Below are 21,717 nucleotides of genomic sequence, written 5' to 3'. Positions count from 1 at the left end.
ATGCCGTCAATCACGTGGTACTTTCACATTTCAAATCTACATGTCTCTGCCTGGGTTGGTTCAAATATCACTTCTGTGAAATCTTTCTTTCTTTCTTTTTTTATTGGTTCATTCAAAAATTTATTGAATAGCTAAGGTTACAAAGGTTAAAATAAAAAAGATGAGGCATGTGTACAAGTGGTAGAAAAGCAGTAAAGTTTTCTGCATCACAAGAAAAATGCTTTAGGAAAACGTGTTTGCTTCCAGCCTGCAAGTGGGAAATGGATGGTCAATCAGGAAAGGGGATTGCGATTAAAGTAGAAGACTTCAGTCTGGGTTGTTGATGGTACTATATTTATTTCTCCTTTTTCTCTTTCCTCATCTTTGGGCTTAATTTACCAGTAGTTCTTCTACAGAACTAGGTCCTTTTGGTGTTTTAGGAGTTTTTTTCCCTGTTTTTTGAAGGACTCTTGACCCTTTGGTCTTGGTGTTGATGGTTTTAAGTCTTTTCCATTTTGGTTTGATTTTTGTGTATTTTTGCCTGGGGTATCTCGTACAGGTTTCTTCACTGGAACCTTTTCTTCAGTTTCCTCTTCATCAAAATCATCATCATTATCATCTTCATCATCATCCTCATCATCTTCATCAAGTTTTATTTTTTTCTGTGGGACCTTGTTACCACCTCCAGGAGCAGATCTCTTTCCAGACGTGCTTAAGAGTTTTACATTCTCTTCATCTTCATCTTCTGACTCTGCATCTTCCTCTACAGCTACTGGGTGCTGTCCGCTAATGTGCTCAGGCCCTGAACCACACTTCAACCTTAAGACCACAGGTGGTGTAATTTCGAAGCCCCCAAGGGAAACTGTTGGTTGTACAGACATTATTTAAGTTGCCAGTGTTACTTTAATTGGACTGCCTTCATAGTTCATCGCTTCTGCCTCTACGATGTGTAATTCATCTTTGCTCCGCCCCTAAACTGACCGTTCTTGACGATAACTTATTTTCATCATTATCCACCTTAGAGTGATAGTCTTTGTCAGCCTTTAGTTCACAACCGAAAAGGTAGTTCTGAGACCTAAGAGGGCTCATGTCCATATCCATCGAGTCTTCCATGAGGTGGAGGGGCGCACTTCGGTGTAGGAGAAGCCGGACGGAAAACAACTGCCTCCCGTTCCACAGGAGAGAAGCTCAGGACGGAATCACGCCCGAAATATTTCTTTATAATAGCTTCTTCTTCCTTCCACTTGGCATTGCTTGCTTCTACCATGTGCCTTACACCACTAGAATAGCCTGTTTTTTCTCCTGTGCCCTTTCTCCACAGTGAGTTCCTTGAGAGTAAGGATGATAACCTACTAAGCATTCATCTCCCCATAACCTGATAGGGCCTTAAAGAGGCCCAGGCCAAGAACCTGCCTTATACAGACTGTCTGAAAGGCCTCTGAGAGGCCCCTGCAGACCTAGATGTACTCCTGAGGAACTGTGTTTGGATTTACCACCACAGGCAATCCTAGACCTGTTGAGCATTGGAGCAGTGCTAATGAGTTAACAGCCAGGCTTCAATTAGTGGTTTGTGAAGTGTTTCTGGATATCAGATTGCTGTTGCTGCCTGCTAATCACAGCAACTCATGGGGATGAGAAGGGACCAGGCAAAAATTATTCCCTTGTTGAATACAAACCTGTTGATAAGATCAGTTGTGTCTGAAGACAGAACTCAAGGTTTTGGTCTCCTCAGATAACTGCATAAATGAATCTGTTTTCTGAAGATAAACACTTCTTTTACTTCTGTACCATTCTCATCTTTTAAGCTTCCTGTTCTTCAGAGTACTAGTGATTCACTAAAGAGTGTGTGATGGGGGTGAGGGGTGGGGTGGCTTGGAAAACATGGTAGTCTTTTTCTCTGTTCAGTCAGTACACTTCTTTCCAAGTGACAAAGGACACATGGGTTGATTAGGGTGATTCCTGTTTCAGCAAGCAAATACCGAATATTGACTTCTAGACCCCAGCAATGCATTCTAACTGTAGAAAGTCTCTCTGTCACTACCGATGAACTTAGTTGCTTCTAGTAAAGTTACATTTGCAACTACTTTCTGATCCTTCTCCACCTCTACTGCCAAGCCTGACGTTTCAGGTAGATTCATTTTCTATAAGATGGCCACTTGCATTAGTGAAAGTAGGAAGGGATACTCTGTGTGGCTGGAGACATACTAATCTAACAGCATAATTCTTTAAGGAACACTAATTGAGAGGTGGACCTAAGAACTTTGTTGTAGCCTAGGTTTACCCTTCTGGGGCTATCTTTGATCCACCTTCTATCATACACTAGGGCATGGGTGAACTATAATCCACTAGAAGAAATCAAGATCTAGCATCAGGTTGAAAGAAGAGTTTAAGTTCACATGTTTACTCAGTTATCAAAATATTGTTTTATGAACATCTACTATGTATTCTTGGTTATTGTAGTAGGAATTCAAGGACCCTCTGATTGACAGGATAGAGTGTTATCCGTAGCACACAAACATTCACAGATGTCCACATTTTCACACTTTGGTAAGTGTGATGATGCTCCAAGTGGGATTATTCATTCCACATGAACATGAAACCACCTAGGAAAGCTTCACAGAGAAGGTACCACTCAAGCCACGTGTTCTAGTTACACTTCTGTTGTTGTGATAAAGCGTTCCAGCCATAACCAACTTAGGGAGGGAAAGGATTTATTTTGGCTCACACTTGCAGGTTGTAATCCATTGCTGAAAGAAATCAAAGCGTGAATTCAGACTAGGACAGCAATCAAACTCTGAGAACAGGTGAGAACGATCATTTGAACCAGAATGAGAGTCTGGCCAGAGGGAAGAATGGAATGATACTAGCAGAAGCTTGGAACTTTAACAGGCCGGAGACCTAGATTCATACGAAGATGCCTCTGATGAACCTGCTTCATCTGATTCAGGTCGTCTTTATCACTGAGCTCGTGGGAAGTAAGAGAAAAGATAACAATATTTCCACGTGGGCATTTCTATTGATTGTGTAAAATCTCTGTCCTAATGGAGAGTTAATAGTCTATGAATTAATTATACATATGTACACATACTTATATACATAACTAAGACAGGACTGATGACTTTATATGCCACTGGCTTCATCCTAAGTGCTACTTAAGTATAACACACTGAAAGTCCACAATAGAATTAGTCATTGTGTCTACAGTAATTAGCTGATTTTCTGTTTTTAAAGTTTACCATTATTTAATTTCCTCTTTTGCCATTATTTTTTTCTGCCCTTTTAGGTTGGAACAGTTAGAATTCCAGGAACATAATTCAAAATACTAGTTGAAAGAAACACGTGTGGGGAGAAGCTGGAGAACCTTTGAACTCCTTTTTTCCTTTTCTTTCTAGCCAACTGGGAAGTGCTGTGGCATTTGGTCATTGTGCTGTTGCTGAGGCTTAGTCTAGCAATGCAGGTTATGATTCCCCAGCCTGTGTGCCTTTTCTACTTTGCACTTAACTTCCACAGAGCCCCACCCTAAAGTGCTTTATTGTCCCTCCGCCATTCCTACACATAGTCAAAACCAACTCACCTTCCAGGCTGCTGTCATCAGCAAATTCACTGTTTGATAAAGTGTCTCTCTCGGCTCTCAGTAACTTTTTGTTCAACGAGTATTATTACGGGGGCGAATGTCTGATAACCCACAAACCTGTCCAGGCCCCTGCAGACCTAGATGTACTCCTGAGGAACTGTGTTTGGATTTACCACCACAGGCAATCCTAGACCTGTTGAGCATTGGAGCAGTGCTAATGAGTTAACAGCCAGGCTTCAATTAGTGGTTTGTGAAGTGTTTCTGGATATCAGATTGCTGTTGCTGCCTGCTAATCACAGCAACTCATGGGGATGAGAAGGGACCAGGCAAAAATTATTCCCTTGCTGAATACAAACTTGTTGATAACCTCAGCTGTATCTGTAGACACAGTTCAAGTTCTCAGTCTCCCTGGAGCTGAGGCTTGAATTACAGATGTATTATATAATCAGTGTTGGGCCCATTTCTCTTGTGACTCTGCCCCATATTATTTATAATAGGATCTTCCCAGACTACCTCAATAATTAAACCAGATTGATTATTTTGAAACAAATTAAGAAATAAATATGGACTTACTACTGGTCAGGTCCTTGGTAGTAGGGAGAGGTGGGGATGGGGAGGGGAGGCTTGGGAGAAGAGTTCACCCCAGCTTCGCCTTTGACTCTTCCCAAATGCTTTGCTTCTACGTGGCTAAGTGCAGAACGCAATAACACTAACCCCAGAGACCTGGGTAAACTCTCAGTATATGGCTTAGGAAGCAAAGATTAGCAACGGAAAAGGAATTGAAGATTTTAAAAAGCATTATTTGAATACATTTATTGCAATACGAATGCTGTTATAAATATGCACAAGCAAAGGTCATCTTTTGCTAGGACTTGCCAGATTCCAAGTTGGAAGGAGACACCTTCTGTAAAAACTTCCATGGGTCCCTGCTTTGAGAATAAACATCTAATTACCAAGTCTTTATTATGATTATAAATGATCACAGCGCATGCCACTTGATACAGCTCTCAACTGACTGTCTACTTTCCCAATGGGCTGTGCCTCTCGCCTTGCAACACCCCCTCCCTTTTTCCAGCCTTAAGAAACACCACATTATCTTCTGGTCAACAGTCTGGACATGTGGGTTGCTGGGGGAGAGTAGGAGCTAATGGCAGCATGCAGGGTATCTATTCCTACAGTCAGACAGGGGACATATCTCTCACCCTAGCTTACTGGACACTCGGCTGTCATTACCTATGATAATGCAGCGAAGAGCTTGGGGGCTACTTTTCAATAGTTTATTGTATTTTCTTAAATATCCTCTCTGGAAAATTTCAGAAACAAAACATAAAAAAATTATATACTTTATTACAAATGGTAAACTCAGAATGCTTCAAATCTCTTATTTACAAACACTGGGTGGGACACCCAAACAAACAAACATGGAATAACTTACAAAGGCAGGAAGCTGTTTATTGACAGTAATCAGCTTTCATCAAATAAAAAAAAAAATATGTATGTACATACACAGTTGAGAGAGGCAGGCCAGGGGAGTTCCTCTGCAGTCTAGCCTGGCACTCACAAGCCTCCCTCCCCTTCCCAGCCCTCCCTGCTTCGTGTTCTTACGGAGCACTACAGAAGCAATCTACAGGCTCTATTGCCGTTTGTAAGCCCCCCACCCCCCTTAATACTGAATGAGATCGAATGTTAGGTCCATGCAGTTCTTGGTCAATGTTAACGAAAAGTCCATCGTTCTGGTCGCGCGGGCACAGCCCTTTCGAAAAGCCTGGCGGCCAACAGGCTGCTGCTCTTCTGGCTCCACGCCAAAGCCAGGCGCGCCACGTCCTTCCCACTCCAGCACACTGGGGGCGCCGTCAGGTCGCAACCCAGTCCATCTTGTGTACCCTTGGCTTCAGTACTCGGACACTTTTTTTTTCTCTGTCGCAACCAGTCAAGTTCTCAAGTTTATTTCTGTTATTTTTTTCCTCCATTGCCCCTCAGCCCTGACAGTCTGTCCTCAAAACGTTTGCAACTGCTGCGTTAGCATGAGCTGGCACCCACTGTTAACGTGGTTCATGACTTTCTGTTTAAGCTGTGCCACCTGTTCCCTGAGCATGTTGGCTGTGGACGCCAGCTCGGAGTTTTGCGCTTTCAAGGTTTTCACTTTTTCCTCTAGCCGGGCGATCCGCTCCAGCTTCCTTTTCCGGCACTTGGAGGCAGCGATGCGGTTCCTCATGCGCTTCCTCTCCGCCTTGATCCGCTCCTGAGACTCCATGTCGATGGGGGACAGGGGCGGCGTCTCTCCCGGCATCTCCGGTACCGTCTGCGGCTCTTCCTTCAGGGCCTGCAGCCGCGGGTGCTGCACCGGGATCTGTTGGGGCAAGTGGTGCGGCGGCTGGGGCGGCTGCTGCTGCTGCTGGGGCTGCGAGGGAAAGGCCAGCCCGGCCGCGCCATAGGAGGGCGCCCCACCGCCGCTGCTCAGCGCACCCGGGTTGAAGTTGCTGAGGTTGGCGTAGACCGGAGGCTCGCTGTGCAGGCTGGCGCTGTAGCCGCCGCCGCCAGCGCCGGCTACTGAGGCCACCGCGGGAGCCACCATGCCCGCCCCGCTGACCGGTTGTGCCGCGGAGGTGACACTGGGCAGCGTGTTCTGGCTATGGAGTTCAGCCAGGGCGCGCACGAAGCCCTCGGCGAAGCCCTCCTGCTCGTCGGTCACGTTCTTGGGGCACAAGAACTGAGTGGGGGTCGGTGTAGTGGTGATGTGCCCATTGCTAGACTGGATGATCAGGCGCTCCAGTTCGGGCGACGCCAACTTGAGCAGCCCGACGTCGGGCGACGTGAGAAGGTCCGAGTTCTTGGCGCGGAGGTGCGGCTTCAGATTGCCCACCGGGTCGGCCAGGTTCAAGGTCATGCTCTGCTTTAGGATCTTAGGGTTACTGTAGCCGTAGGCGCCGCTCTCGGACTGCAGGAACGAGGCGTTGAGGGCATCGTCGTAGAAGGTCGTTTCCATCTTTGCAGTCATAGAACGGTCGGTCACTTCACGCGGGGTTAGCCTGGGCTGTGCGCACAAGTTTCGAGGCCGCAACAGCGCGCCGGGAAGCGGGGGATACCCGCGCACCCCTGCTTCGGTAACAAAGTTTGTTTAAGAGCGTGCGCTCCGGACGGCAGTGCTCGCCCCTGCGCCCTCCTCCCCAGCTCGCTCCAGGGAGCGCAGGGTTAAGACACCGCTTGCACTCACGTTGGTTGGCTCCCGCGCGGTGCCGAGCTTTGAAAAGTCGCGGTCACTCACGGAGCGCTCTCGGGGAGCAGCGGTTCCTCGGAGCCCCCGGACCAGCCCCAGCGACAGCGGCTCTCCGGCGGCGCTGACCAGTCGTCACGGGATTCTTGGTGGAAGCCCGAAATCGGGCTCCGCCGCCCGGCCTCCGACAACTGTCCCCTCCTCCGCTGTGAGGGGGAGGGGGACGCTAGGCAGCCGCGGCTAGCGCTCGCCCAACTTCAGCCGCCTGTGCGAGGTGGAATGAGTATAGGTTCCTCTTCTCCCTTTGGTCTCGGTGGCAGCCTTGGGCGCAGAAGAGGTTTGCAAAAGTTCTCTCCGGGCCACTTGTTCCCGGTCCTCTGGGTCAGGAAAGTTGCTGGCTGGTGGCCGCTCGCCTATTTCCTCGCGCGGTCAGGAGCCGCTCTGGGTGCTGTCAGCAGCGCCGGGACTTGTGAGCTTCTTCTCCGGGGAAGGCGGGAGAAGGGTCTCTCCAAGTGCTCCCAAAACACCGGCGCAGCAGCCGCGGGCACTGGATCCAGGCAGTTGGTGAGAAAATGAAGACAAACAGGTGAACAGCCCGAAGTCCGCGGCCGACCAGGTTGGCCGAGTCCGTCCGTCTGTCTGTCTGACTGAGCGCTCTCCTGCCAGGCTGTCTCTGCCACACTCAGTGCAACTCTGAGTCCTTATCCAGCCTGAGCTCAACACTTATCTGCTACCAGTCAACCCCTAAAAATAGCCCATGATGTCACCCCAAGGCCTTCCCATTGGCTTGCGTCGCTCTCAGGGGGGCGGGCCCACCCGTCGCTATGGAGACCTCACCCTAGAAGATTCTTCTCCGGGCCCGCGAAGGCTCACGGGATGAGGTAATGCTCCGCTGCGCTCCTACAGTTGGGCCCTTCTTTCTCCTCCTCCCTCCCCCTCCCGCGCGCTGCTCCGGCTTGTGTTCCCGGGTTCCCTCCCCGGCGCGTCTTTCCCGGCCCGCCCGGTGCATTGTGGGCTGACGTCTTGGTTTGGCTGTCTAGTGACGGAGGCTGCTGGGTCCGCTGGACCCTTGCGGAGTCTGTCGGAGGCGGGCTCAAGTTCAGGGCTGGGGACCCGGACCGAGACGCTGGGATCCAGAAAGTGGGGAGACGCGCTAGTGGCCTGGGGCGGAGGGCTTGGGTGTGAGTGGAGGTTGCACACAGTCGCGCGCGCGCACACACACACACACACACACACACACATTCGTGCAAGAGCTGAATGATCTGGGCGACTGAAGCTGGCTCCGCACCCCCGCACTTCCGGGAGACAGACCGACGCGGGTTAATATGGCTGAGTTCGCCCCGGGTGCGGGAGCGGAAAGTGGGTTGAAGTTGAGCGGGCTTGAGAGTGGCCCTCCCACTCGAGTACGCAGGGAAGTTTAGTTTCGGAGAAGGATCTGCGCCGCTGTGAGCTGCTGTACCTGGAAGCCAGAGATTTGCTGCGCTCGGAACCGACTCATCAGGGTCCCCAGCACAACTCCTCATTCTCTAGGGACGTGCCGGGAGGGGCTGGCTTTGCCTCGGAGGGACACCCCCTCTAGGTGCGAAAGATGCTACCTCAGCGTCCATAGGGTGTCGAAAGCAACATATAAGGGTTCGAAACTCAGGAAACCCCAGCGATTGCCTGAACTAGCACTTACACACATGGCCCCGCGCACACTCAGTTCACACCCGCCCTTCCTCCCTCCCTGATTTGCTTCTGGGAAAACAAGTCTCGAGATCTGCGGACTCGCCCCAAGTCACGGTACTTAAGCAGGAGTCCCTGGTAAAACCAGACTGAAAAATCCCCTCCCCGCTCGCTGGTGGATTCATATTCTGTGCGGCCTCTAGGAAGCGCTAGACACATGTAAGTTGTTTCTTTTCTAAGGTTCTGCTATCCGCCCTCCACCCTCTATCCCTTGGGACTAAAGAGGCGGCGAGCTTGGTTCTCCCAGGGCATAAGTACAAATCTCAGAACTTCTCTGAGCTTTATTGGTCTCATCTAGAAGTAGAGCGGATGAGGTCCACTACACCGGCTGCCAGGCATTAGACTTAACTCTGAAACTAGAAGGTGAAGAACTGGCGCTCTCTTCCCTACCTGCTTCCATGTTACCCTGAGCCTTCGGTGGGGTGGGGGTAGGGTGATTTGGAGGATAGTGGGTTGTGATTTGGCAGGAGTCAGTGTATTTTCGTAAGCGAGGTAGGAAAGGACCGGGAGCCGGTTCTTCCCTAAGCCTCTCTTCAGCCTAGGATTTGAGGTTTGAAGTTGGACCTTAAGTTCCTAGGTTCTAATTTGGACTTTGGTGCTTCAGAACTCAGCTCAGGATCTGTACCCTTAGAGCCTTAAGATATTTTGCCTTCTGAGTACAGAACCCAATAGCAGCTGGTATCGGTGGGAAACCCGCCAGCTCTTTTTCACTCCGGGCTGCAGAGGGTAACTGGCTGCAGCCAGCCGAGCGAGCGCTGACCTTGGTGGGGGCAGGGTAGAGCAGGGTTTCTGTGAAGTCTAGATCCATTTACTTCCCCAAAGGGAAGCAGTTCCTCTGTTCTGAGCCCTAATCCTTTTTGCCTAGGAGCTCTTATTCTACATGGTTTATAACAGTAATAAAAGTAAGTTTTGTCCATTAAACACCAATCTGCTAGTTGCAGTTTAAGTATGTTGTTTTCTTCCCACAGTTATTTTGAGAGGCATACATTTTTACCTAGACTTTACATGGGAGGAGATTTGGTCCCAGAAAGTCCGTGCGTCTGTCTTGTTTGGGGCAAACAGACAGCTGGAAAGTGATCTCAGGTCTGTGTTACATTCCTTTGTATTTTCTCTGCTCTGGCTAACTTTCCCTTAAAGTCTTAGTTACTGGCTTGGAGAGCAGGGCCGATAGCATAGAAGTTGTTCTCTTGTTCCTGTATTGAGCAGCTCCCAGACCTAGGACCTTGTGGAATTATGAATATTTTGCCCAAGGGGTCTGTGCACCCCCTGCGTCCTGTGGCTGAAGAGGCCGACTTTCCACTTAGGCTAGGAAACAACAAGCAGTTTCATCAAGGTGAAACAGATCCCGCTCTTGTTAATGCTGTGCTGCTTGGAAGCCATCATCAACTTCCTCTTTGCCTGGGAAAAGGTTTTGTTTTTATTTATTTTATTTATTTTTATTTTTTTCACAGTCCAGCTTAGCTATAGCTTGCTGGAAAAGCTCTGTTGGGAAGGGTTGGGCTAGGTTACCCTAAAGAAGACCCCAACATTAGAGACTGAAGTCAGTGAAAGTTTCTTGCTTCCTTCAATTACTTGCCCACTGTGGCTGTTCAGGGAGCTCTGTCTAATGTCCTGCTTCCTTTTGACTGAAGGGGGAACTCAGCAAAATACTGACTGGCTCTCAGTGTGTCAGCCTGGAAGTGGCACCTTTTGTTTTCCAAATGGCACTGTCCAAAGGCAGTCACTTTGTCATTCCTGAGAGTGAGGGTCTGAAAGGGCTCCTTCCTCCATTCTTTCCTTCTGCAGAGCAATCAGCTGAAAACACCCTTCAGTTGCAGCATAAAGTTCATATCTAGGCTTTGAGAGGTAGTGAATAGAGACCACATCAGGTCCAGATGTGTGTCTTCCTCTGAGGGAGAGCTAGTTACCCTGCACCCCATTCAATGTGTATAATGTGGCAGAAACAGAGGCTCTGCTTGGGGAGGGAAGGAACAGAGGTCCCAGTAGATGAAAACCCTTGAGTGTTTTCAGGATCTCTCTCCCAAAGGCGTGGTGGTTGCTTTCTGTGCCCCTTTAGGTTTGCTCTCAGTCTTCCAAAGACTTAACAAAAGCCTTGTTTGGGCTTTAATAAGTGTAAGGGGACTATTGTTTAAGTCTTGAAGATAGTAATGTAGGCTGATTGTAATCCCCACACAATATAATTTCTTGTGCAATACCAGGTACACCAAGTACCAGTAGCTACGGCAACTGTTCTTTCTGGTCCCATCTCTGAGTTTTGCCGTTTCTTTGCTGTCTTAATCTTCTGCCTCTTTCTCTGCTCATCTCATCCTGTTTGCTTTTGACTTGGATTTAGGCTTGTAAATGGAGTAGGTGCCGCCATAATGTATCCCAAGGGTTAGATTTGGTTGATTTGAGACAGGGTCTTGTTATACAGCCCAAGATAGCCTTGAGCTTTCTTCAACCTCTCAAGCACTGGGATTACAGTGTTCACCATCTGTTCTGTGTATCTTGAGATTTTAACAAGAGGTTCTTACTCCCCACCCCCACCTCCAAATGATTCTTGCTTTAAGTCGACCTCTCCAGGCCCTTTTTTCCTTTCCTTTCTTTTCCTTTCCTTTGTATTGTTTTTATTCAACCTGAACCTACTCACCACCAGCCCCCCCCCCATTTTTGGATTTTCTATTTTCTTTTGTTCCCATTTATAATTTGGCCACATCTACCTTGAGCTCATTTCAGTAGCCACCTTGGAATATTCCTGACCTGATGCTACAATCTCTTGCTTTCTCTCTCTCATTAGGTTCCATTGTGGGGTGCTGTTGTCTTCAGATCAGTTGTGCCTACTTGGGAAAGATCACCACAGTTGCGTGTGTGAACTGCTGACATTCTCTACTTTAAAGGAGGGTTAGAGAGTGTCGCTGGCTCCTCACCACAGTATACAGCCACTCATTTCTGACACTTGTATGCAACTCTGCCTTAATTGAATGTGACTTTGGCGGGTCTCAGGGTATGGATAGATTATATAGGCTGGGTAAGATTTGAGGAAAGAGCCTTCGTCTGCACATCCACGGGGAAGCTTCATCTATAATAGGTGCAGACCTTGCAACCCAGCTGCTTTAGAATCACCCCCAATCCTGCCTGTAACCCCCTGCAGGGGTTATAAGGAAACCCAATGAACTAGTTGGTTTTCCTGATGAAATTTGGTAGAAGCAAATGTTGACTTGATGGTGGAACCTGAGAGGTTGGAGGTAGATACTGCTTAGTCACTCTTACCACCACTATCCTGCCTCCCACCCAGGGGGCTGTGGGGATTCTTCTGACAGGTTCACAGTCTGTCTCCTAAGTTTTGACAGGTGATATTTACCAGATAGACCACCATTGTTTCAGCCTGTGTTCTTAGCTATTGTCCAGTCTAGATGAATGTTTAGATTTTATGTTTATTAGTCTTACTGTGTTATCCCACATCATGTTTTAAATGAGTCAGGTCAAGGGCATTTATACTGCTATAACAAATAGTCCCAAACAACTCAGTAGCTTATAGAGAAATTTATTTCTTGCTCATTGTATATGCTTAGGGCCAGAAGGGCTCTGCTTAATGCATTTAACTAGTCGGGAGATGGTTTTATCTTGAGTCGTACTTCCAGAATCATCTTAAACACCTTAGTGGGGAAAGCAAGCATCATGAATCCATGCCAGAGTTAAGGGCTTTTTCCAGGCGTGATGCACATTATTGAATTCCTGGATTAGTGGCTGGTGTGAGTCATATGACTTATGACTTAAGGAGTACAGGGACATGCAGTCCCACTGTGTGCCTGGAAGTCAGGAGCTTGAAGTGCCCACTTCGGTCTGGGTGAGGTTACTGCTGTGGAAAGCATCCACAAATCCTCCTGGATCATAGCTGCAGGGTTATTTTACATGCTATACATGTCTGCAGAAGTCAGCTCTGTCTATACTTGTACACACATGTTTGCTCTTGAACCCTGGCCAACAGCATCCTCATTCTTCTAAACATCGCATAGAGAGCATAGAGTACACAGATATTAAAGCTTCCAGTTCACGTGGTCAAGCCTGACGTCACAGGGAAGAGAAGCAAGTATTTGTAAATAGAGATGCCATCCACCACACCCTACAATCCACATTCCGTCCATTCCTCAGTGTCTCAGCCACTCCAAACACTTTATATCCTTCCTTTCATATATTTTTATTCTTAATCAAAATGTGAACTGCCTTAAGAGATAGCCCAGTGGGTAAAGGCCCTTGCCACCAAATCTGATAACATGGGTGTAACCACTGGGACCCAAATGGAAGAAAGGAAGAACTGTGTCTTCCAAGTTGTCATCTGATTTCCACACATACACACAAAATAATTAATAGTAATAGCAATAATTATGATGATGATGATGATGATGATGTAATTTTATGTAAGTTGTTCCTTTTTTCAAGACCCAGATCAAAAAATCACCCCTTGGGAAGCTTTTCCTACCAGCCTATCTCAAATAGTTTTACCTTCTTTGGCATCCACCGCAGTGGGTACACACCTGGACGAGAGAATGTTTGCTGCTCTCTTTGTCTCCAATTGTCGCTTCAAAACTCAGAAATGGTTTTATTCCTCTTTTGTATCTCTAGTGCTTCATAAGTGCCTGGCACATGGGAGGATAAAGGATGCTTGGTGAAAACTTGCTGGTGGATTTTTTTTTAATTCCTTTGCTTGTAGAATTATGGGGCATTTCAATAGCAACGCAGAAATATTACCTAGAATTAATTAGTAATATTGGATCATGGCAAGTTCCCCATCTGGACTGATAAGCCTGGGCCTCTCACCGTCTCCTCTTTGCATTTGCCTGGTAAACAGCCCCTAATTTGTCCCACTTTCTCTATATTGCTGCACCTCACCTCCCTCCGACCTCACGCCTTTCTCTTGAACCTGTTTTTCTCTAGCCATGCTGTCCACTGCTGAATCAGCTACACTACAGCTTAGAACCAGTTTCCAAACTTGAGTGACCTGTAACAATACATTGTCTTCTTATTCTTGCTTCATGCTTATCAAGGTTGGCAGGGTCTCTGATAAATGTCACCTTCCTCTGGGATCCAAGCTGCCGGGCTCCCCACTTCCAGAAACCTAAATACTCTATAGAGGGAGAGAGATTTGAAGACTCTTGTCTGAACAGTAACATTGCTTTAAAATGTTACATGTCACTTTTCACAGTTTGATTGGCTGAAACAAGCCTCCTGGTCCATTCAGCCACAAGGAGCAGGAGAGCAAAGAACTGGTAATATTTGTGACCAATCAAATAATCCCCACACTGGTCTTGTGTTCCTTAAATGTGACAAGCTGTTTGTTTTCCCTAAGACTCTTTACATGATATCTAACTCCTGGTTTCCTGGTTCTCAAGTGGTTTCTTCTTTCCTTTGGATATTTGTTAAGATGACAAAATATTCCATGGCTTCCCTAATGTACTCACTTTCCACCTAAACTATCCTCAGATTCTCCTTGCTGTTACCCATTCTTCAAAAGTCCCTGTAATTTCCCTTTCTTCCTTTGTTTTTTGAATTCAGAGCCAGATAGACCTGGGAATTAAATGGATAGGGTTGGAGATAGATCTTAGCTGGAGGGCAGGTTAGGCACAAAAACCACATCAGCTTTCTTGGTGCTTTACCACACTGACTTGTGCCTGGGTGGATAGATACACAGAGATCCCTAAGAGGCAGAGACAGGCGAATTTTGTGTGAACTGCCTTGGAAGGGAGAAAAACCTGCAGGTACATATGCTTGGGTTTTTCTGCAATCAGCCATTTTGGTAGCTCACTCCTGTCATGAGGAGTGACTGTGCACTGAGAAGTGCCAAAGAAGATCTCTACCAGGTATTCTCCAATGAAAGGTTAAGGCCAGGCTGATGGTGATTTTGTGGACATCCATGTTATGGTAAATATTAAGAAATAAGAACCAACTCTTGCTATGGCCAGCATCATAGAACCATATGGCATTAGTGGGGTATTTTCATCTCAGCAGCGGCCGCCCTTTTTCTGCCACTGGCTACTTTCTGGTCCCAGTGGAGATCTCTCCACCTCTACGACTAGCTTCATCTATCTCTCGGCTTTCCTCCATGGACCCTGCTCCTATTCCCAGCAACCTGGTAAAATCAAGACTCTAGAAGTTCCAGCAGCGGCTGGTCCCCTGTGGATCTGGGACCCATCTGGTCCCAGCAGCAGCTCCCTCTGCAGACTTTGTTCACCTTACCTGCAAACACCCCCTGCAGTGACCATCACAACTCCCACCAGCCTGACAAAATCAAAACTCCAGAAACTTGCAATTCAACTATCAAATGTATCTTAGTAATTTACACTCCACAAAGTGTCCACACAATAAACTCAGATTTAATTGATAAGATATAATCTGCCCACCTCGATAAGACAAACGGTCTTATAATAATCCATTCCTTATAAGATATTCATAGATACTTGTGGGTAATTAAAGCCACATATAGAATGATTCTCCTTGCCCTCCAACTTGCCTCTCTCCTCTCTTGGCTACTCTTCCCTTTCCAAAACTCTGTCCCCACCTATCTTTTTGAGTGTCCAATCACAGACCTTGTCTTATCTTATGCCGGCCCTCCCTGGATATTAACCACAACAAATCCACATACCCACTAAGTAACCCAAGTCCCAGAGCTCATCTTCCAAGGTCTGACCTCCCAGTAGAGGCAGCATTCTCACGTAAGTGCCTCTAGTCTTGAAGGATGTAAATGACCAGAGCAGGGAGAAGGATGTACTTAGCAATTTCTGCTGAAAATAAATGGGTGGAAAAGTTAGAAGCCTTTATGGCTGATCAATAAGGCTCCAAGGGAAAAGATGAGCACATGCTGAGGGACCTGAAAGTATTTTCCAAGGAGAAGAGAAGAAGCTGGTCTTATTTAGTCAGGAGGGAGGTGGGAAAGATTGAGCCCCTAGAAGGGCTGTCAGATAGTGGAGCAATGGGATTGTGGAAGGATTGACTTGCTCTAGATCTTTGAGATCAAAGCTAGGGGCAATGGTTAGAGGTTAATGGAAAGGGTCTGTGTTCAAGCAAGAACTTCTGGAGTATTGTCTCAGTAGAATACTTGCTCTAGTCATAGAAGTGAAGTTCTGCCAGTAGACACATTCATTGTCTACAGTTTAGAATACACCCAACCTTTGTGGGTCTATATTTGACCCTTTTTAATTAAAAATTCATAAATCTGGGGTGATGTTTTCGTATCAGATGAACATTATATCAAAGGAATTACTTTTAGCATCTATAAGGATCACTGAAGGCGACTAGGTTCTTCCTGGTCTGACCTGGGCCTTCTCCTTTTCCACCTTCTGTAGCTAGTATGTGTTTATGGACTCCTTTGTGAACAGATGTGCCTGAGTTTTAGCCAGAACAAAAAGGATGGATACATAAGCACTTACAGGCTTGCTTCAGAAAGTCATCTTCTCATATCACCTGGTAATACAGGGGACTTGAAGGACACACAGAAGAACAGAGCCCTTGATCTCTGAGTGACCCTGTGGAAGGGTACTCACTGACCAGAAGTAGCCTTGCTGGACTTTGAATGAAGAATCAGTTTCATGTGCTGATCCCCTGGGATTTTGGAGTAAAGATGAGATTATCTTCTTATTCCACTTCCTTCATAAGAAAAAATGCTGGGTCAAAGTGAAGCTTTTGGTTTGGCTTTTTTCAGCTTGAAAAGAAAGAAAATTATATACTGTTATGTTCCTATTTAGCCTGTAAGCTTCATGAGGTATGTTAGGTATGTCTTTGACTTTTTCTGTTTCTCATCTTTGAGTAGGTGTTTATTGAAATGCCAGGTGCTTTTCAGCTGAATTTCAGAAGGCAGGTAGCACACATTGTTAAACATTTTTATTAATATCAATATTTTTGAGTGTTTATGGCATTTTAGCAACTGGTAATCATTGCTAAGCAAGAGCTTCTGGGCATGCCCATTGGCGCTGAGGTATGGCAAGGAAAATGACTAAGAGAGGAGACAGGATGAGGCCAGCATGATAATGCTCTGAATTACAGTATTCCTGTGTGGAAGGGACTATGTGTTAAGGAAAGAGGTTAACAAAAGTGTTTTGGAGGAAGTGGTTAATAAGCAGAACCTTCCAAAGTATGTGAAAATAGCTAGAAGAGGAGGCCTCAGAGAGGACATATTCTAGGAAGAAGGGGGTGTATTCATGAAGGCTTGGATGTTATGGACCAGGGCATATTTGGAGCTGTAAAGGAGGGATGGGGAGGAGGGACTTAGAGGGTGTGTGTGTGTGTGTGTGTGTGTGTGTGTGTGTGTGTGTGTGTGTGTGCTTAAATGCCTTGGTAGGAGTTATAATGCTGTCAGTGTCATATGTAAAGTGTTTATTTTTTTAGGAGTATATTGCCATAACCATCAGGATGTAGATATTTGTGTAGTTTCTACTTTATTAACTGTGTTATGCTCTTTGTTTCAGAGTTTTCTACAGTGAACATGCTTTACACTTGCAAATAAATAAGTGAATAACCAATCCTAACACGTTTTCCATCTGATTAGCTGTGATCCTATCATCTGGCCTTTGGAGGACTTTGAAAGAAGTCTTCTGGAAGAGCTGAGGTGCAGAGAGCTTTAAACTCTGATCTACCCTCTTTGTCCCCTTCACCTCTACTTGGCATTTGCCTTCCCTGGAGTTTTTTTTTTTTTTTTTTTTTTTTTTTTTTTTTTTTGTTTTGTTTTGTTTTGTTTTGTTTTGTCTGTTTGTTTTGCTAATCATGGGCAGTACCTTATTGTGTGTTTGTGCCTTATTCTGTGTTTGTGTGTATGGAGTGTGCAACATAGAGAAATCAGGACAAAGATTCCATGATACTCCCTTACTTAATAACCTCCACACGGAGGATGGTTCTCAGTCCACTCTGCTGAGACATATCTTTTCTGTGACACTGTGCATCCGTTCTTATGGACTTGGAAGTTAGAGAGGAAGCAAGTGATAATGCTGTAAAATGTCAGAAAGGCTACTGTTTTCAGTAATTCTTTCAACCCATACCGTCCTTCAGCATTTTGGCCCATGGCTAAACCATGATGATGCTTCCAGTGAACATCCAAATGCTTGGAAGACTGGATGTACTGGGTCAGCATTTTCTATCCTATTGGAGCAATGATCAGCATCCCCAGAGACTAGAACAACCTGAGTTTGTTTTCTGTGTTTGCCCATTTCCAACTTCATTTGGGCCAAAGTGTTTACTCTGGAGACTTAGCCTGGAGAGCCCTTCCTGAGATACTGCAAGTGTGTGCCCCAGAAGAGACAGAAGTTATACCACTGGTCACTCCTAGAGATCATTGCTGTTCATCATACCCAGGCTAAGGCATGTCACAAAGATGAACCTGACACAGAAGAAGGACATGGGTTCGATATGCAGGTCAGGTGTTATTTAGCAATATGAATTCTAGATTCTCTATCTAGAGAATGAAAACAGGTAAAAACAAACTGATTATATAGTTTGTTTAAATATTATAATTCAAACCAAGCAATGTCATGTAGTCACTTTGGAGGATGAGTTGTTTTGAAGATACAAGCTGGCCTAAAGGAGTCTGTTGATGGATTTAAGTATGCGAATCAAGCTGTAAGGACATAACGGAGACCATGTATGCATGGCTTTATTTCTGACAATCTGAGAAAGCCACAATCCAGGCATGGTGGTACATATTGTAATTCCAGCACTCAGGAGGCTTAGACAGAAGGATTGTTACAAGTTTGAGGTGTGCCTGGTCTACACAGTGAATTCAAAATGTCTCTAAACAAACAGCAACAATAACAACAAAACAAAAACAAAAAAATGAAACTAAACTAAACCAAGTGTGTGAGTTTACGAAAGTCCATGAGTGTACCAATAGGAGGTTATTCATAAACATGCCTCATGAGTAGTTACTTGTTATGGACAGAATTTAGTGTTTTCTGTTTTTGTTTTTAACATATACTAGCTCATTTAATCCTGGAAATACCAGAGGAGGAAATAGCTTACACCAGATAGTTATTTGCTTCTTGAATTGGAGGGGAGGAGAGTTTGCATCTATAACCACCTTGAATGTGCCCAATCTTGTCTGATCTCAGAAGCTGAGCGAGGTTGGGCCTGGGAGATTGTTCTTTTAGACTGAGATGATTTAAGTTTGTGTTGGGAAAAAATGGGCGAACTACCTAGCAATTATCAGGAAACAAACACCACAAACTCTAAGCCTCGTCCGGCACTGAGCACTTTATTTTCTGCTCATTGGCCTGTAGTCAGTTAAAGTGGCTGAGCCTTCCCCAGACTCCATTCAGTTTTTTCTGCTGTCTGCCGTGCCTCCCAACCATCCCTGTGGTTTTCTAAGTCATGACTTTTCCTGGAATTGCTGCCCTGATGCAGTGCTGCACGCTCATGTAATTTGCAAGCTGGAGAATTTGCAAGACTTTGGGTTAAACTCAGGACTTCCTAATGTGCCTCATTCTGGAACTCTGCTAGAGAGACAGCCCCTATGGGGGACACTCTTTCAGGGCATAGAACATGGTAAATGAACCAAGGGAAAGGCTTACATCTGGTGTGTCCAAGGTTCATGCCAGTGGATTGTATAAGGGAGGAAGGAGCATTTTCTGAATAAAAATCTATCACAGTAAACATAAAACAGAAACAATAAAGCAAGGGGAAATACTTATGAAGGAGTTTGTGTTCTGCATCTTCTGGAGTTGTGCTGTTCATTTTGTAAAAATGCAAACTCTGTAACTCCAGGGACCACAGCGATGAAAATACGGACATTTAACCATAGTATACATTGCCCGGCACAGCAAGGAAGTTTATGTGTGGCACATGCCATTTCTGATAGGATACTAATAGTGAGCAAAAGCCAAAGGCCATTTCATGATGGCCATCTGCTTATATTCTTGTCATAAAGTCCCATAGTTCCGGAAGACTCGGGTGCCTATGACAAGCAGGTGTCTCCTAACTTACAGAGACGTTGCTTTTGTCAAAATGGTCATTCTGCGTAGTGTTTGTCTACACCTTTAGAAAATGATTTATCACTGAAATGCCCAGCTGTAGTTAAGTGAGTAACACAGTAACTTAGTGGACAAAAATGGAATGGAAAGCCAGGTGCCCTGGGTGGACCCAGAGTCTTTGTTTCCTTGCAAAACCCAGCCATCCGTATGCTATTCAGTTGGGGGTGTTTACCAGGCTCTGAAAAGTTGTTTAGAAACTGCAGTGGTATCTTTTACATCTTCCACTGCTTCTTCAACCTGAGAAGAACCAAGTGCTTCTTAAAGCAGACACATAGGAGCACTGAATCAAGACACCCAGTGATCCAAAACATGTAAGAAAAGAACAGGAGAGGTGACTCAGCAGTTAAGAGCATCTGCTGCTCTTGCAAAGGACCCAGGTTTGGTTCCCAGCTCACAGCCCCCTGTAACTCCAGTTCTGGGGATTCTGACACCTTCTGGCTCTCACAGGCATGGGGTGTATGCATGTGGTGGTTTTGTACAGAGGTAGGGAAGGGAGAGAAGAGAGGATGCAGGGAGGGAGGGAGGGCTAGAGGGAGAGGGAGATTGAGATTAATTTCCTTAAAACGTTGGCCAGGAAATCAGGCATGTTCCAATTTGCATACTCTTCCAAGTAATTTAGAAAATATGGCTCAATATAGCTTATGAGAATCAATCATACACTCCCCACACAAATGTCTTACTCATTGATTTGCTAGGATTAAAAGTCATATTTCTCAGTTTTCAGTCACTCACCCTGAGTCTTTCCACTTTATGTGTCCACTTACATATCTAAAATCTATATAATTCTTCTCTTTACATGTCTTGCCTCTCCAAAGCTCAAAGCTGTTCATGGAGATGTTATTGTATTGTGTGGGAACTGAAGGTCCTTCATAACATGTAAGTGTCTGCTCAAGCCTTTAGCCACGTGTAAATATAAATACAAACCCATTAAGTAGATTTGTTCGTGTTTCATTGAACATCGTCTCTTATTGTGAAAGTGCTGGTGATAAAGTGGGAAACGGGGACTTTGGAATCAGGTTGGCTTAGGTTCAAACTAAAACTCTCGCCTCAAATGGTCGGCCCTAAACACATGTACATACATGCGAACCATATTGAACAGTCAGTGGGATTGGTGTGGGGCGTTGGGGTACAAAATAATAATAAAGAGGTCATGAACTGAGAGGGATCACAGAGGGTGACAAGGGAGGTGTTTGATGGGGAGAGAAGAGGAAATGATATCAATTAAGCACTCCCATTTTTTTTTAATTCTAAAAAAAAAAGGTTAAAAAAGTATAAATGCATTGACCTCCTAGTAATTTATTTAATCCTTGATAATTTTCTTCAGTGGCTGAGTACCAATTTTACATATGTAAAAATGCAAAATAAAAGCTATCTCACACATATGGGTGTTGGGCTGGAGAGATGACTCAGCGGTTAAGAGCATTGACTGCTCTTCCACAGGTCCTGAGTTCAATTCCCAGCAACCACATGGTGGCTCACAACCATCTGTAATGGGATCAGATACCTCATGTGCATAAAATAAATAAATCTCAGAAAAAGAGAAAGAAAACACTATGGGTGTTCAAACATAAAAATCAGTGACATTGCTAGCTAGGTAGCAGACACTTAAAAACAACTTAATTTCCTTCTTTCCCCTGATGCTTCTTGTTTGCTTTACTTTCAAACAGTATTTATAAAGTATTGTTAAATAGATGATAGAAATAATATTAATTTCTTCTAGGATAGTTTATAAGCCCATTGCCAACCACGCACTAGAACGTACCAAGTGCTGTGGGCGAGACAAGAACTGAATACATGGAGCTGGAAACAGGAACTCGAGGCCTGATTCATCATCAACAGAGACACCATTTAACAACTCAGCCTCGCTTTTCTATGTGAAGAATGATTGGGATGATTGATATTTACCTCAGAGAATTTAAGTGGGACTGCCACAGCACCTAACGGAAAAGTCATTGCTGAGCCGGTAACATTTCCTTAAATATGTGTGTTATTTAGCATGTATCTATTCACATGTGGGCTCCTGAAATAGCTGTTCTGCAGAGCTGCACATGAGAAAACAACTGGTCTTTTGCAAAGCCCACTTTGAGGCAGATCATACAAACGTTTAGAGTACCCAGGCCACAGTGTTAAGGTAAAACGGAAAGGAACACAAGCTGAAAGAAATTTGAACGAAGAAACACACCCACAGTTATGTGCTAACCTAACGGCTAATAGAAGACTTCACTTTGAAGCTGGCC

At 45.4% G+C, this 21,717-nt stretch overlaps 1 protein-coding gene and 1 pseudogene across 2 annotated transcripts; both read right to left on the bottom strand.

Moving 5' to 3' along the window:
• Positions 1-369: 369 nt before the first annotated feature.
• LOC308424931 (nucleophosmin-like) lies at positions 370-1,131 on the bottom strand (annotated as a pseudogene). Its single transcript has one exon. The product of its transcript is annotated as a nucleophosmin-like (transcript).
• A 3,749-nt stretch (positions 1,132-4,880) lies between these two features.
• On the bottom strand, positions 4,881-7,448 carry JUN (Jun proto-oncogene, AP-1 transcription factor subunit). The gene has a single exon (XM_080921465.1). It carries the CDS (start codon positions 6,549-6,551, stop codon positions 5,550-5,552), a length of 1,002 nt encoding a protein of 333 aa, XP_080777591.1. The 5' UTR covers positions 6,552-7,448; the 3' UTR covers positions 4,881-5,549.
• Positions 7,449-21,717: the final 14,269 nt, after the last annotated feature.

This window comes from Micromys minutus (genome assembly GCF_963924665.1).
Source record: "Micromys minutus genome assembly, chromosome: 9".
NCBI lineage: Eukaryota > Metazoa > Chordata > Mammalia > Rodentia > Muridae > Micromys > Micromys minutus.
This window is presented reverse-complemented; position numbering and strand designations above follow the sequence as displayed.